The sequence below is a fragment of the Camelus ferus genome, chromosome 5 (assembly GCF_009834535.1).
Source record: "Camelus ferus isolate YT-003-E chromosome 5, BCGSAC_Cfer_1.0, whole genome shotgun sequence".
Classification (NCBI taxonomy): domain Eukaryota; kingdom Metazoa; phylum Chordata; class Mammalia; order Artiodactyla; family Camelidae; genus Camelus; species Camelus ferus.
The window spans coordinates 91,463,562-91,480,068 of record NC_045700.1 but is presented as its reverse complement, the minus strand read 5'-3'; the positions used below and the strand labels follow the sequence as shown (position 1 = coordinate 91,480,068).

At 50.5% G+C, this 16,507-nt stretch overlaps 1 protein-coding gene and 1 long non-coding RNA gene across 2 annotated transcripts in view; one reads left to right on the top strand and one right to left on the bottom strand.

Moving 5' to 3' along the window:
- INPP5D (inositol polyphosphate-5-phosphatase D) overlaps positions 1-16,507 on the bottom strand; it is a 114,159-nt gene that overhangs the window by 64,805 nt on the left and 32,847 nt on the right. The window contains exon 3 of the mRNA XM_014564707.2: positions 1,577-1,727. Within this exon, the coding sequence (XP_014420193.2) occupies positions 1,577-1,727 (151 nt within the window). The remainder of the gene's footprint in view (positions 1-1,576; positions 1,728-16,507) is intronic.
- Positions 653-5,448, top strand: LOC116663803. Its single transcript, XR_004320154.1, has 3 exons — positions 653-662; positions 1,405-1,407; positions 4,661-5,448. It is a non-coding gene; the product is annotated as an uncharacterized LOC116663803 (long non-coding RNA).

Below are 16,507 nucleotides of genomic sequence, written 5' to 3'. Positions count from 1 at the left end.
CACAGAATGGCCGTCCCAGGGCCCTGGCCACAGAGCTGTCCTGGGGCATTCTCTTTCTCCCTCTTTCTTTTTTAAAAAATTGAAGTTGAGTTGATTTACAAGGACACATTTTCTTTAAAGGATGAGCCCTCCTCTTCCTCACCTGGCCTGGGGTTCTTTCAATGGTTCTGAGTCCATTTTGAGCCCCAGGGGGACAGGCAGCACCTTGAGGAGACCTGAGCCAAATCAGTCACCGGGCTGGCCCGGGGGGTGGGAGCAAACGTCATGTTGCTTCGGTTCAAGCTGACAGCTGGGCTTTGTCTGGGGGTGGGAGCAGTCACAAGACAGGGTTTCTCTTTCCAGCCCTTACAGAAAGGGTTGGGATCTTTTTCTAGGCACCCACTCCCAAGGGGCAGAAAAGCTGGCCTGGGGGCGAGAAGGAAGAGAGGACACTTCTGCAGGATGGCTTCTCAGGCCAGCTGGGGGACATGCGGGCACAGCACTGGTGAGTGACCCTGGACTCCAGGGACACGTCAGCTCTGGCTGTCTCACAGCTGAGGCCACCTCTCACTGGGCCGATGGATGCGAGAAGGGACCCGGCCTCACCTGTGCGGAGCTGCACTCTGTCTGAAACACTGCCTGGCCCTCACCGCCTCCAAGAGCTGGTGAAGCTGCTCTTCAGAGTTTACCACCTGACAGGCAGCCAATGAGTTGAGAAATCACTCAGAGTGGGTCTCTGGGGAGGTGGGAGGAAGATGGGCAGGTGGCCCATGGAAGGGGATCAAAAGACACCCAGCACATGATTGGCAGACGCCAGAGATGGGCCGGAGACAGGCCAGGGATGATCACGGCTCTGACCTAATCTGTCCTTCGGGGGACACCCTGGGGGACACCCTGGGGGACCTTGTGTTTCCAGGCCCTGGGACTTAGGAGGAGCCCTGACCGGTTTAGAGGCTCAATTATGTGTCTCAGGGTTTTCTGCTAGGACACGAGCTCCCAGGGGGAAAAGGTGAGCTCCGCAGGCCTCTCACTCTGTTGGTCTGTCCCTCCACCGTGTACACAGCGGGCCTGCCTCTCATCTGCCATCTAGGGGGCCCTTTTTTTCCTTTTATGATGACATCAAGAAGCACCTTTCTCATCCTTCTGGTTTAGTGCAAGGATCTCCTCCCTCATTCTCTTCACAGGAAAACTCAGCTAATTATTTTGACAGTGATGGTAGCTTCACTTATCAGGTGCTTACTATGTACAGGGCTCTGGGATCTACACTGATTAACTCATGTCATGACACCTTGAGAGGTAGATATTATTTTTGGTGTCTCTTAAAGAGAGGTCTGTGGTTCAGAGAGGTTGAGTAATTCACCTAAGGTCACACAGCTAAGAAGCTGGGGACCAGGAAGTTTGATTCAGTTCTGCCTGACCCCACAGTCTGTGTTCCTAATTTGTCTTTAACACCGGGTCACAGTGTCTGATAACTGGACTCAGCTGATCTACAAGCACTTGAAGTGAGAGGAACACCCCAGAACTTCACCTTGGTACTTAGATGGCAGGGTCCTGAAGGCACTGCCAGCCTCTTGCCTTCCCTTCCATCCTTTCCTACCTGTCTCCTCCTCTGGCTCGTCACCTGCGTCCTCCTCCTCCAGCGGCACTGGATACTGCAGATGGGTCACCAGACCCATGTTTTCCTTCTTGTAAAACTCGATGAGCTGGTCCAGCTTGGTGAAGAACCTCACAGGGACACCTTCGGATGCCTGAGGACAAACCCCAAACAGAAGCACATCTCAATGGGCTGGAACCTCACCCAACCACAAAAGGCCACCTGCGGCAGAGACGAATGAGGCTGAGGGAGTGACCACGATCCAGAAAAAGCCCTGGGCTCCTACGCAGGGTCTGCCAGCCACTCCCACACCCTCCCATCCTGTAACCGGCAGCCTCTAAGAGACAGTATGCAAAAGGCACAGTTTTAAAGACTTTTTTCTTTCAGTTTTTTTTAAACTTTTATTTTTAAAAGCATTATCTTATACAAGTAGTGCATTTTCATTATGGAAAAAAATTTTAAATATAGAATTAAAAAAAAAGAAATCACCTGTAGTCTTATAATCTACAGAGACCTATTTTCAATAGTTAAGAATGTTTTTCTAGACTTCTTATGTGTATGTTTGGTGGGGGGAGTTATCCTCTCCCTTCCCAAGATCATTTACTTTTAAATATAGGAAAAATCTATTCTACCAGTTGTTTTGCTTTTATATTTTTCATTTAATGTAGAATTCTGTTTTATGAAAACTCAGAAAATGGTCAAGGCAGCACAAAAACCTTTCCTGATTTGTATCTCTGCAGCTGATGGTAGGGGAGTGGAAGGGTAATTCCACTGGGCTGTTCAAATGCCCTGGGGCCAGGTCTCCTTCCTCTGCCCTGTGGCTCCAACAGGAAACTCAAGGTAATCTCAGGGCAGGCAGCCCCGCCCCCGCTGAGGCCCCACCCACACCGAGGCCCCACCCACACCAAGGCCCCGCCCTGTTATTCCCTCTGTGGGGGTGGGGGTGGAGGTGGAGGTGGTATCATGTAGCAGGGCAGGACAGGAGAACTGCAAGCAGGACACTTATGTTCTCATCAGGGCTGCAAGCTCCAGCTCCTAACCCAACATGTTCCAACATCTGTCCAGTCCTCTGGCCCACCTCTACTCCGTGTTCCCTGTCTCAAGGAATGGCTCCACTGTCTCCCTGCTGGCCCAGCTAGGAACCCAGAAGCATCTGAGACTTCTCCCTCTGCCTGGCACAGAGGGCAAAGGTAGACAACGCGGGGCAGAGTGTTCCTGACCCAGCCAAGAAGATGCTGAGCGAGGCTGTAGCCCTGGATAAAGGAGAACCATGCAGCCGGGCTCCAAGGAAGACCAGTGAGTGGCAGGGGGGCAGGTGGACAGGAGTAAGTTGTCAGGCTGCTGGAGGGTACAGGGACGAGCACCGAAGACGCGTAACCACCTCTGGCTAGGGCTTCCCAGGCCTTGAAGAAGCACAGCGCCCCTGGTCCTATCACTAAGTACCTGTGATTCACCCCATCATCATAATAGCCATCATGTCAATGGACAGTCATGTATTTAAAATTGAGTTGAAAAGGGGCTATTTTTGGAGTTGGAGGTGAAGGATCCAACTGCTCCTTGGGGGGCTGTCAGCTGCCTTCTCAGCTGAGGGAATGGGACCCTGAGAGTCCCACATGGGGAAAGAGAGTAAGGAAATAGGGGGAGGTTGGAAAGCCCACCCAGGTTGGTGGGGCCTGGGCTGGGCGGGGTTGGACCGTCTTGACTCGCCCACCTTCAAGTCAGGTTCCTATTGCTCGAGCGTGCTTGGCACTGATGCGGGAGGTCATCAGGGCCACATGTAAGCAGGATTAGGAGGGCAGACAAGGCAGGATGACCCAGATCAGGACAGATTCAGACATCTGGGAATGGACCAGGACTCAGCCTTGTCCCTGAGTGGGGCTCCCGGTGGTAACCCCAAGTCGTGGTGAGGACATGGTTGCCTTCAGCGAGACTCACCTCTGCCACTCACCTTCACTCAGCTCCACACTTGTCTCTCTGTCTCCCCTTGTCTCTGTGTCGCTGCCTCTCTCTCCACGTGTATTTGTGTGTATACACTGCACATGTGCATACCTTTGTACGTAAGGGCATGTGTGTGTTCGATGGTGTGGTTGAAGCTATTTAGTAAATTGGGAGAGAGTTTAACAAAAGGGTTTTCTGATCCTTTTCAATAAATCCCCTTGCTTTCACAAAGCCCCACATTAAGCAATCTCTTTCAAGCATTACTGAACCCAAGATATCTGAGTAGCGGCAGCCAGGCCTTCGAAAAAGTAACTTAAATAGGTTCAAAACCCAAAGTGAGCAGAATAACAAAAATAATTTGACATGACACAGGGTCGATGAGCTCGATTAAAGCAGTCATGACAAGTGTCATCCTGTCTGAGAACTCACAGCTAATGGATGACAAGCCATTAGGAGCATGGGAAAAGGATGGGAAGCTATCAGAGGAAATCAAAGGGAAACGACTCGTGAGAGTCTGGAAAAGGGCTCTCAGCTGGAGGACGTCTGGGGAACGGATGTCTGAGGGAGCAAGTGCGCTCAGGGGATTCAGGTGCACGGCTGCTGAGACATTTTATGTACCACTAAAAGCTAAAGCATAAACCCCAATACACCATCAACTGGTGGGTACGTTCAATTTAAGAGATGTTAATATGAAAAAATAAGCACCTTAGAATGGATGGAATACATTGGGTACTAAGTGTGCAGAGGAACAGAACACTCTAAAATTAATCTAATCCCAATGGATCCCGTGAAGGGGGAGGTGGGCGGGAGGTGGGTGGGAGGACCCGGAGCAGTGCCAGGTCTGAGCGATGTTGGCGCGTCAGACTGCTTGTGCTTGGACTGGTCACAGAGGCCAGGGAGCCAGGGCCTGGTGAACCACGGCTGCTGGGCGCCCCGGTGGCCCAGGTTCCCAGGAGGGTAGAGAATGAGGGTTGAATCCAAACCTCCAGGACCATAGAGCAAACCAACGAGTGGCCACTCAATGGCACTGATGGTGGAGGAACGCCTTCCTGCACACGCCACAGCTCCTGAGACGGGAGCAGCCGGCAAGCAGGGGCAGGTCTGCACGTGTGTCTCAGCGGACAGACACACAGACACACTCGCACAGAGAAAATGATGAAGGCAAGGAGCCAACTCGGCTACAGTTAGCGGCTCCTTCGGGGAACTGTTTCCAGGAGGACATCCTCAGAAGTTGTGGCTGTTGGCGCTAAGATTGGAAGAGGTCCACAGACACTCCTTTGAGAACTTATGCTTAAAGCATGTTCTAGAACAGGGGCAGGAAGAAGAAAACGTCAAAGTGCCCAGAGCTGCAGAAGTTCCCAAGCTGGCCCAGACTCAGACTCACGGCAGGCGAGGAGTGCAGTCCGGACAGGTGGGGCGGAGGCTCAGGGTGCCCGGGAAGGAGCAGCCCAGCCACCGCCTTCTCACTCCTGAGCTGAGCCCGGAAAGGCCCTCTGTTGATGGATGGCCAAGAGTGCAGCACCACGTGGCCAACGAGGGGGTGGGTCTGTGTGAAGGGTGGCCGTACCTGGGTGTGACCTGACAAACCCACCAAGTCAAAGCCAAGAGAGGAGGCAGGGCTTTCAAGTGGACAGTGCCTTGACCATGGGCCAGCAGGGGCAGTGGAGTCCCGTGCGGAGGGGCATCCGGTCGAGTCCATATCTGCCTGCCCTTGTACCCCACAGTCAGGGGTCAGGTCTTAATGTCACATCCCCAGATGGTGCTGCAGGGTCTGGCCATGGGGGTGCTTGGATGGACTTGCAGCATTGGGGTCAGGATGACAGTCATGCGTTTGGAGTCTGGAGAGAGATGTCAGAGAGGATCCTATGTGGACCTGGGACTAGGGTGCAGAGAGATGGTGGGGGGAGGGTAGGTAGCAGGGGGAGTGTCCCCCACCTGACCCTCCAGAGGTAGTGCCTTTTCAGCAATTTAAAATGTAAAATGTCTGACTAGAAGGTTATCATGTGTATCAAGTCCAGGCCAATGGCAGATGCCATGAGAAACTGGGGATTTGGGGAGAAATCAGTGGACGGGGTGTAGGGATACCAATAAAAGGGGATTCAGCATTCCACGGCCAGCAACGTGGGGGAGCAGGTTCCACCCTGGACTGACCACCGGGGAAGGGCAGATGTGGGACTCAGAGAGGGCTGAGCTGAGAGGGGAGGGCTGTAGCCTTCAGCGGAGCCAACCCCCAGGCCCCACAGGGAGGGAACTGGGGCTGGAAGTGCCTCCCATCCTCCAAACCAGGCGATTCGGTGGATCTGGGCCAGAACAGAAGGCACACAGCACAGCAGCAGCCCCGCAAGCCTGCGGGGACAAGACGCCCAGGGAAGCAGTAGGAAGGCAAGATCCCCATGTCCTGCAGGCTAGGGCGGTCCTCACACCAGGCTGGGGACCGCCGCGCTTCTGGGGAAGGGGGCTGCCCTGCATCCCTAACGGCTGCCAGACTTCGTTCCTCATTCCGCAGCCACTGCCTTCCTGAAGACATCCGTCAAGTCATTTTGAAACAGAGAAGGAAACCCCGAAACCCCGTGTTAGCTGCGCCTTGCAGACGGAGCCCCGCACCTTACAGACGCTGCCCAAGGTAGTGCCCAGGGGGCACAGATTGGACTTCTGCACTGTGGCCACTCTCCCACCACCGGAAACCAATTCCTTCTCCCTTTAGCAGATACCTAGAGCACGTAGCAGACAGCTTGATGTGAAGAAGCAAGAGCGGCCTTTCCTGAGTCAAGTTGGCTGTTAATTCGCCAAACATGGGGCGAAGAGCAGACATCCCCCAGGGTTTGTGGGATCCACTGAATGGACATGAACGCATATTCCCCACCAAAAGTGATGCCGAAGAAATGGTGGTTAGTTCAGATCATGAAACAAAATACCTGTCTCCTCTCCTGCCTCCTATTTCCAGGTCTCTGGAAATTCCCAGGTGATTTCCAGCAAGATCCTTCAGGAAATCCCTGCAGACAAGCTCCTCACAAGGCTCAGTCTTGCCAGTCTCCTGCCCAAGCTTGCAAGTCCTTGAAGGAAAGGGACCCTGCTTGGCTCACCTCACAGTCCCCTCAATCGCCTGCAGGGGTAATGACAGTCCCCAGACCTGTTTTGAGAGATGTGCATGCACCTTGCATAACACATACCTTACAGTTGACAAGTTGTAGCAGGAAACACAGAGATGTGGGTGGCCGAGCTAGGCCTTGTAGGGAGAGGTACAGCACTCCTGGGAAGGCTCAGAGCCAGAGGAGAGCGCTGCCCCCCAGCCCCAGACCACCAGGTCTTTAAAACAAGGATGTGGGGAGGGTGTAGCTCAAGTGGTAGAGTGCATGCTTAGCATGCATGAGGTCCTGGGTTCAATCCACAGTACCTCCATCAGAAAACTAACTAAATAAATAAACCTAATTACCTCCTCCCTGTAAAAAAAAATTTTTTTTTTAAATTTTAAAAAGTAAAATAAAACAAAGGACAGCTGATGTTCAGACTGTTGGAGACTTAGGGCTGTGCCCTCTGAGAAACACTGTGTTACCAGAAACAGTTCTTGGGCTATGACTTCAGACACCTTCCAGAGGAAGGGGGACCAGGGCAGGAAGGCCAGGTCACCGGACAGGCTGAACTTTCCCAGAGGGTAATTTTAACTTCGGTGCTGTCTGCTGTCTCACAGTGGGGAACTGAAAGCGGGCTTGGCCCCCAGAAGGAAGCGGGCCCAGGGAGTATAATGGAAGGCCTGCCTCCTGGGACCCTCTCCTGGAGGCTTTGCCAGCCCTGCATTTAAAAATAAAAAGTATATACAAGCATTGTGGAAATTTTACAAGTAATGGGAAAGTGTTAAGAAGTGTGTGTGTGTGTTTTGGGGGGATCTGCTCATTATCCCACTACAGCCAAGCATTTCTTTCAAGTCAGCAGGAAAGTCACTAGCAAGGTCTTAAGCAGGGTGACAGCACCAATTGGCTGCTGTGAAGAGAATGGCAGGGAGAGGTGGGATGTGGGGGGCTGGTGTCATTATTGTTTCTAGTCCCTGGTGAGGAGACCCTGGGCCTGTGGAGGCTGGAAGGGTGTCGGAGGCCTCAGAGGTGGGGGCAAGGGCAGAGCTGGATTCAGCCCAGACCCCAGACCTCAGAGTTCCCCAGACCTGGGGCTCCCACACATCCACAGAGGCAGCCGCACTGATGGAGCAGAGTGAGGGGTAATGTGGAATTTGGTGGTCTGGGCCCAGTCTCTGGGTTCTGGAACATCACCTCCGGCCCCCGTGGCTCTGAGACCCAGCGGCGTTTCCTCCACTCAGAGATCAGCTCAGCAGGGGCTGGACTCGCTGCCCTGCCCTGCTGGAATCCACCTCCTTCCAGCCCTGCCTCTGCCCTCCCCCATCTCTGCCAGCCCCTGAAATGCTTTCTTTGGCCTTTCTTCTGCTCTCAGGATGGTTCTAAATCTTTAATCACCCCCTCTCCCCTAAACTTCTTCCTAAGAATCACAGACTGCAACTTGGGTGAAGGAGGGAGCAGCAGAGACCTGATCATGGTCCTGCCGATTTTGAGTCTTGTTCTAAGAGTGATTTAAGTGGAAGCTGCCCCCACCCCCCAGTGGGGGTGGGGGGCAGGATGGAGCTGCAGATAGAAAACCTGCCGGATGACTTGTTAAGACCCCAGAAGGGGCGGGTGAGGATGGGAGGCTCACCAGGGAGCATGACTCAGGATGCCTGACTTTAGGAACTTGGTTGATTTCAGAACCATTTAGTGAGATGGGAAAGGGCGGTGGGCAGGCAGGTTTGGGAAGAGCTGCAGAAGCCAACAAGCCAACTTCAGATCCACAAATCCATCTTCATCCATAGGCCCTGGAATGGACCCCAGGCTGTGCCTCCTTAAAAGCCAGTCAGCTCTTTTCCTTCCCTTCCCGTCCCCTCCCCTCTTCTCTTTAAGACATATTTATGAGTTTGCTTCCTTTCTCTGCTCTTCCTTTGAAGCAGCCAGGGCCGGCAGGGCTGGGGCCGAGGAGGCGGTCAGCAGGCAGAGGATGTGACTGGGCTGAGGAGGTGGTTGGGGCTTTGGAAGCAGCCTGGCTGGGGCCCAGGGTCAGCAGAGCAGAAGATGGGCTACACACAGGGAAATGAGCAAGTGATGAAATACATGAAGAGCTGGGAGTCACACTTCTCCCTGCCAGAGAAAGGAGTGAGGCCAGAATGAACTCCGTCAGTAGTGTCGGACTGGAGGGGGGAAGCATCAGTGTGAACTCAGGGATTTTACTACATGCAGGTAAATCCTGCTGCAGGTGTGAGTGTGCCTGTATGTTCACACACATTTCCCAGCTCTGTCTTCTGAGAAGACCCAGAAGCAACAGCATCCCAGTTGCAACGAGCCCTTCTAAATACCACTCTTCATCAAAAAGAACCAGGCCCCTTGGAGAGACGGCTGAATCCAGGGCCGGGGCAGGAAAGGTGTCAGGTGCACCTGGAACATCCGTTGCCCCAGAAAGTAAGGAAATGCTCAAAAAATGATGAGGATTTGTCAAAATGATACAGGAGTCAGGAGACAACTGAAAGGACAATTGAAAGGACCATCTGGCACAATTTGAGCATCAAAATGAATAAGAAAAATAATTATAATTCATTGAATAAAATAGGAATTCATGAGTTCATGCTGATGTAAATAAATGAGAAGGGGAAGCTCTTTTTCACAGTAGAATGCCAATTAGTAACTGTCACAGGAATGATGGAAATTGTCACAGGAATGATGGAAATTGTCACCATTTGGCAACCTTCATCATAATAACTGATTCAGGCAAGAACCAACAGATACCAAAGACACTAGAACTAGTGGGGGAGAGTTTGAGGAGGAACAGGATCTCTAGACAGTCTCAAGGTATCTTCCCACAAAAGAGTTAATCATTTTAAAGGGGGAAAATCATAACTTTATAAGGAGGAAACCTGGCAGACACAACCTTAACCAAGTGGCAAAGTTGACTTCACCAGTAACGAGACAAAGCACCACCGTGCTCTCCTGGGATGGGTACACAGAGGACACAGCAGTGCCTCTGTGGTACCCCGGCCGAAATGCAGCACCTGGACCCAGTCACGTGGACACACCTGATAGCCCCACATCAAGGGACAGTCTAAAAAAGTACCAGCCTGTTCTCTTAAAAAATGCCAAGATCATGAAAGACAAGGAACTGTGCCTGCTTAAGGGCACTAAAGGGATGTGATATCTACATGTAACACGTGATCCTGGATTGAAGCTTGGTCCAGAGGGGAAGGGTGTGTGTGTGTGTGTATTTATATACACAAGTTTTATATCTATACAACATATATATACAACTGTGAAATATATATCATTATATATGATATATGTAAAACATATATAAACAAATATTTATTTTTAATATAAATATTTAAATAATATGTATATATTACTATAAAAGGCATCGTTAAGACAATTGGAGAAATCTGAATGGGGTCTGAAGATTAAATAGCAGTATTTTATCTGTGCTAATTTCCTGATTTTGATGGTTGAACTGTGGTTATGTAGGGGAGAATATCATTTAGGAAAAATACATGAAATATTTAGGGATAATGGGGCATTGTCAGCAACTTGGTTTCCAATAATTAAAAAATAATAATACGAAAGAGAGTGAGAAACTTAGCTAAAATGTTGATTGAGGAAAGTGAATGAAAGGTATACAGGAATTCTTTGTATTATTTTTGAAACATTTCTATAAGTACGAAATTATTTTCAAAATAAAAAGTAAAAAATAAATGATTGGTTGGAAATGATCTATAGCTTAATCAGGATGGTAGTTATTTGTAAACACTTTTTTGAGCTATACACTGTAATAAAGTTTTTTTTTAATTAGTTTGTGCAGCCTAACTCATTTAGTTAATATAGACACAAGGAGACACACACACACATCCAAAAGGGGAGCGGTTTAAAAGGAGTCTTGTCCAATCCCTATCAAAATACCCAGAAGATTTTTCACAGAACTAGAACAAGTAATCTTAACATTTATATGGAACCACAAAAGACCCTGAATTGCCAAAGTAATCCTGAGAAAGAACAAAGCTGTAGGTATAACCCTTCCAGACTTCAGACTATACTACCAAGTGATAGTAATCAAAACAATGTGGTACTGGCACAAAAACAGACACATAGACCAATGGAATAGAATAGAGAGCCCAGAAATAAACCCACACACCTTCGGTTAACCTATGATAAAGGAGGTAAGAACATACAAGGGAGAAAAGACAGTCTCTTCAACAAATGGTGCTGGGAAGACTGAACAGCCACATTTAAATCAGTGACATTAGAACATTCCCTCATACCATATATAAAAATAAACTCAAAATGGTTTAAAGACCTAAATGTAAGACATGAAACCATAAAACTCCTAGAATAAAACAGGTGGAACAGCCTTCAACGTAAGTCACAGCAGAATATTCTTGGGTCAGCCTAAGGCAAAAGAAATTAAAAAAAAAATAAACAAATGGAACCTAATTTAACTTGAAAGCTTTTGCACAACAAAGGAATCCATTAACAAAATGAAAAGACAACTTATGGAACGGTAGAAAATATTTGCTAATTATGTGACTGATGAGGGGCTAATATCTGAAACATACAAACAGCTCACAGAATTCAATATAAAAAATCCAATCATAAAATAGGCAGATTTGAATAGGCCTTTTTCCAAAAACATAAAAATACTAATAGGTACATGAAAAGATACTCAACATCAATAATTATTAGAGAAATGCAAATCAAAACCATAATGAGGTATCACCTCACACTGATCAGAATGGCTATCATCAAAGTCTATAAATATCAAATGTTGAGGAGAATGTGGAGAACAAAGAATCCCTGTACGCTGTTGGCAGGAATTTAAATTGGTGCAGCCACTATGGAAAACAGTGTGGAGACTCCTTAAAAATAGAGCCACCATATGATCCAGCAATTCCACTCTAGGTTACATATCCAGAAAATAACAAAAACACTAACTTGTAAAGACACATATACCCCAATGTTCACCGCAGCACTATTTATGACAGCCAAGAACATGGAAGGAACCTAAATGTCCATCAACAGACAATTGGCTTAAGAAGATGTGGTATACATATACAATGGAATATTACTCAGCCATAAAAAAGAATGAAATAATACCATTTGCAGCAACGCAGATGGATGTATATTATGTATGTGTATAATTTAAGAATACTATGCTTAGTGAAGTCAAAGAAAGACAAATGCTACATGATACCAGGTACATATGGAATCTAAAAAATAACACAAATGAATGGATATACAAAACAGAAACAGACTCACAGACAGAAAACAAATTTGCGGTTACCAAAGGGGAAAGGGGAGGGGAGAGGGACAAATTAGGGATTTGGGATTAAGAGACACAAGCTACCGTGTATAAAATAGATAAGCAACAAGGATATACTGTACAGAACAGGGAAATATATGCACTATCTTGTAATAACCTATAATGGAATATAATCTGTGTGGGACACCTGAAACTAACAGTCTTGTAAATCAACTACACTTCAATTTTTTAAAAAATGCATCTTGTCTAAAAGTGTCAGTTTTTTTTTTTTTTTAATTGCACAAAAGCTTTCCTAATCTATACACTTCTGGAGGTTTCAGTATAAAAACTACACCTTGGAAACATCTGTGATGCTCAGATAACCGTAACAGTACTGATGTATGAAGAAAGGAAAGACAGTCACAGTCGCTCAGCACGAGTGGACAGAGCTGAGGGGACTGCCACAGCCCTACAACAAGCCACGTGGTGGGTGTGCCCCCTCGGGACTGACTGGAGGGAAGGGGCAGCGCTCGCTTCGGCCACACAGATGTTTCCAGCTGCACCGGGCACCTGGGGGGGGGGAGTGGGCAGAGCTGGGCTCCTGCAAAGGTCCCAACCATTGATGAGCAGGGCAGGTTTTGTTTTGTGATCAGGAATTGGGGGAGCCTGGCGAGGGGGTGGGGAGACCTGGGGTGGATACTGACGCAGTCTCTTTCTCTCTGGGACCCGTGGGCTTAGTTTAGCTTCTGGGAAGAACAGGAGAGAGATGGTGACTGATACATGGACTTTTGGGGGAGCAGAACCTGGCAGACTGGGACCCAGCACAGAGCCCCAGGAAGGGACAGGGACGGGGACCTTGGTGATCTTGTGTCTTGCCTGCTACAAGCAGGAGCTGACGAAGGAGAAAGGAGTGACGCTCAGTGCAGCGCCTGCAGCTGGCCGGCCAGCACAGGGCACGTTGAGGGGCCTCCCAGGATGTCTCAGAACTCCTTCCAGGACCTTTCAAAGGGGTCACTTTCTGGCAGTCAGGCTGCAGGGAGCTGGAGCTGCCGTGTCTCATGGATGGCCTGGTGCTGGGGGCTCACAGGAGCGGAAGGCTGAGAGCTCTGAGCGGCACCTGGTGGGCGGAGGTCGTGGCGGGGAAGGTGGGCTCTCTGGGTCCGGGGGAGTGGGGCCTTCCTTCCTCGGGTCTTGCTTTGAAATCATGAACAAACGTGGGGTTCAGTCCCTTGGGGAAAAAGAGAGGTCACAGTGGCCAGAGCACAATTCCCTGTGCTGTGCCCTGTGTCAGAGGCAGGTGGGAAACTCTGAGGGGTCTCCTGGAAGCTCTCTGGCCCTTCCTAGGTGAGGGTCCCACTTCCCAAATGGAAGATGCTGGAACTGGGCCAGGTGTGTGAGGAATGCTCTCTCATTTATAGTATCTCTAATATCACAGGTGGGTGCCATTGCTCCATCCTACAGATGAGAAAACAGTCTCGGAGAGGTCGAGCAACTCACCTGGGTGGTCAGAGATGTTATCAGAAGAGAAGGGCCCAGGGGGACATTTCAAGGCAAGAGGCAGGGTGGGAGGTGGTGGTTGGGGATCTGCAGACTTGCTAGCTAGACAGGAGGGAGGGACCTAGACACAGGGCGCTGCCAGCTCGGGGTGCAACCAGGCGGTTAGCAATCCTCTGGCAGCTTCCAGAGGCTCAGCGGGCGGCCCGGGGGGTGTGAAAGCTGGCGTGTGGGAGAAGTGTGTATCCTGGGTGGCAGCAGGCCCCCTCCGCACTGGGGGGTGGAGGGTGGGAGCAGGGAGGCTGGAATTTGCTTTCTGTGGGCACAGTCCAGTCTCCCTGCCTGCCCCACGGCACGGGCCTAAAACCACTTGTCTAGGGGTTTGAAGAAGGTGAAAGCCAACACCAGACGTGTTCAGAGTCTCCTACATGCAGGAGGGAGGGAGGTGACAGCTCTGGGAGGAGGCCTGAAGCGTAAAGGAAGAGAAGGAGGAACTGAGTGCCGGGCTGCCCAGCCCCACCCATCAGCTGCAGCCAGCGGGACTGGGGCATCACTGCTCACACCGGGCTGCCCTCGGCCCCTTCTGTCCAGGTCGGGGGCCCTCGCACTGGCGGCGGTGGGCTGTCACGCACCCAGCCAGCAGGCTGGGGTCACCCATCAACCTGGTCCAACCAGCCCCCACTTCCCGAGGCTGGGTGTCTCAGCTTTGCTCCTGTTTGGGCAGACTTCCCAGAACAACTTGTCACAGCTCTGCTGGCCCGCCAGTCTGCATTCCCTTCTAAATCCACATCCTTCCCTGATTTTCAGAGTTGACACCCCCATTTCTCAACTCATAGCCCCTCCTTGGGCTTTTAACACCCCTCACCCCACTTCTAAGTCCTTCCTTCCTGTAGCCACTCCTCCCCAGGCTGGCCCTCCATCCCACCCCTCACCTGGCAGAGCCAGCTGCCGGCAGGCCCACACACTGCACCCTCCAGCTGGGGGAATCCTGGGTGCCAGGTCAACTCCCAGATTTTGGGGTCATGTGGGCTTGTTCAGCTTTACAGCTTGGTTTTGGGCTTTTTTTTTTTTTTTTTCCTGTGAGCGTGGATCCCCACTGGTTGTTGAGGTCATGAGGCCCCAAATCTCTGCCTTTCACTCTCCGATATCTGTGCAGTGGAAGTAAGTCCTGTGCTCTCCTCGCAGACTTGAGTGGCTTATAAAGTGCTTTGAACCTCTTACATCAAAGGAGCTGCAGGCTGGAGGACTGGGACTTCACACCTCTGGCTGGTACTGAAATGACAGCTCTGTGATGCATCGTCTGAGGTCTCTGCTGGTGTCACTGCAGTCGGAGGAAGGGGGCAGAGGGTGACAGTGCTGTCTGCCAGCACATGGTCTGCATGTGTGAACAGCGGGACCCTCATCTGGGGACCTCAGGTCCACAGTGCAGACCCCAGGAGAGGATGGGTCCTTTGTCAGTAGTGTCACAGTTGACAGCGTAGAAACCACAGCTGTGGTTGTGACACCTGGAGTGCTGTCACTGCACTAGAGGGAAGAGAACGCACACCTGTGTCCCACTGATGCTGAGCTTGGCCACATGACTTGCTTTGACCAGAGCGATGTGAGCCAAAGTGCCAGTTCTCAGTTCAGGGCTCAATGGGCATTTTGGGCTACTGTTTGCCCTTCCTGGGCCCCTGTGACCTGATGAGAAGAGATGCCCCACGGAGCCTCTGGCCCTTCAGCATGGGCCAAGAATAAAGATGTGAGGAGCAGATGTGGATCTGACCAGAAATCTGCAGCCCAGTTGGGTCCAGCTGAGTCCAGGAGAGCACAGCCTAGATCAACCAACCACCACTGACCTACAGACCCAGGATAGGAAGGTAAATGTTTGTTGTTGTCAACTACTGAGATTTTTTTGAGTATTTGTTATCTGGCAAACTCTGACAAATACAATTTAGAAAGGAAGAATTAACTTTTCCTGAGCTTCTACCTCTTACTGAACCTTCATGGTATAATTTCTCCACTCCCCCAGGAGAGAGCTGAAGCTCCAAGAGGTTAGGTAACTTGTTCAATGTCACACAACTTGTTTGATCACCAGGACCTGCCACAAGGGGCACATCTTGGAGTTCCACACCCTCATTCTCACCACATGCTCTCCAGAGGCCACCGTCCTGCAATCTCATCTTCTGTGTAGGCCCTCAGCTCTCTCAGGGCCCCATCATCTTTCCGATGAGCCTAAATCCCACTGTGGCACCAGAGATCCTGTCCCCATGGCTCCTTCCACTCCCTGTACTTCTGCAGGCCCTGCCCATTGAGGCCACTGTCCAGGATCCACTCCCCAGTTCACCTTCTGGACCCGAGCAGGGCTGAAGTAGGCCAGTGGCTCATGAAGCCAGCAGGCAGCCCATACAAGTGTACTAATCTCTTACCATGCACCCCGCCCAGGGTCAGCCACAGGCATTCAGCAGGGACTAACGCAAACCCAGGCCTTGCCCACAGTCTAGCAGAGAAGCAAGATGTGATACAATGAACAATTAAGTAAATAATTACAAGGTGCAGGGGCTGAGAGGCAGAGTCAGTGCCTTGAGAGGCCACTACAAGGAGACAGACTGTGGGTCAGGGAGTTACTCGTTAAAGAGGCAACACTTAAGCTGAGATGCAAAGGGTGGGTAGCAGTTGTCCAGACAAGAAGAGAAGGAAGCTTTACAGCAGACAGAGGGAGCAGCACGTGCACAGTATTGATGTTAATATAAATGTGTTGTTGCTAATCACAGTTAGTCCCAACACGGAATGCAGCTGGTGTCCTACCCAGCTCCCAGATCCCTTTATCATCTGTGCCCTCATCCATCTCTCTTCTGGGGAATGCTTTGCTGCTAACGGTTTGAACCTGCAACCTCAGGTGATGGAGCCACCGCCACATGGAGATCCAGGAGAAACCCTCAGTCTCCTGGGCCCACCAAGGCAGCCAGGCCCAGAGGGTGTGTGCAAAAGCCCACATCTTTGCCTTGATGCAAGAAAAACGTGCAGGTGTGGTTCACACTCTAGAGCTCCTTGTAGGGTCGGGCTGGGTCTGAGACCTCACCTGAAGTCGCACCTTTGCTTGGCTTCTCTTCTTCCCCATTGTGCGTCTTCTACCCTCTTACTGGATTCTCCTGGGAGCCCTTCTTTAATCAATTATTGGTACCCAAGCTCGGGGTCTGCTTCTCGAAGCAC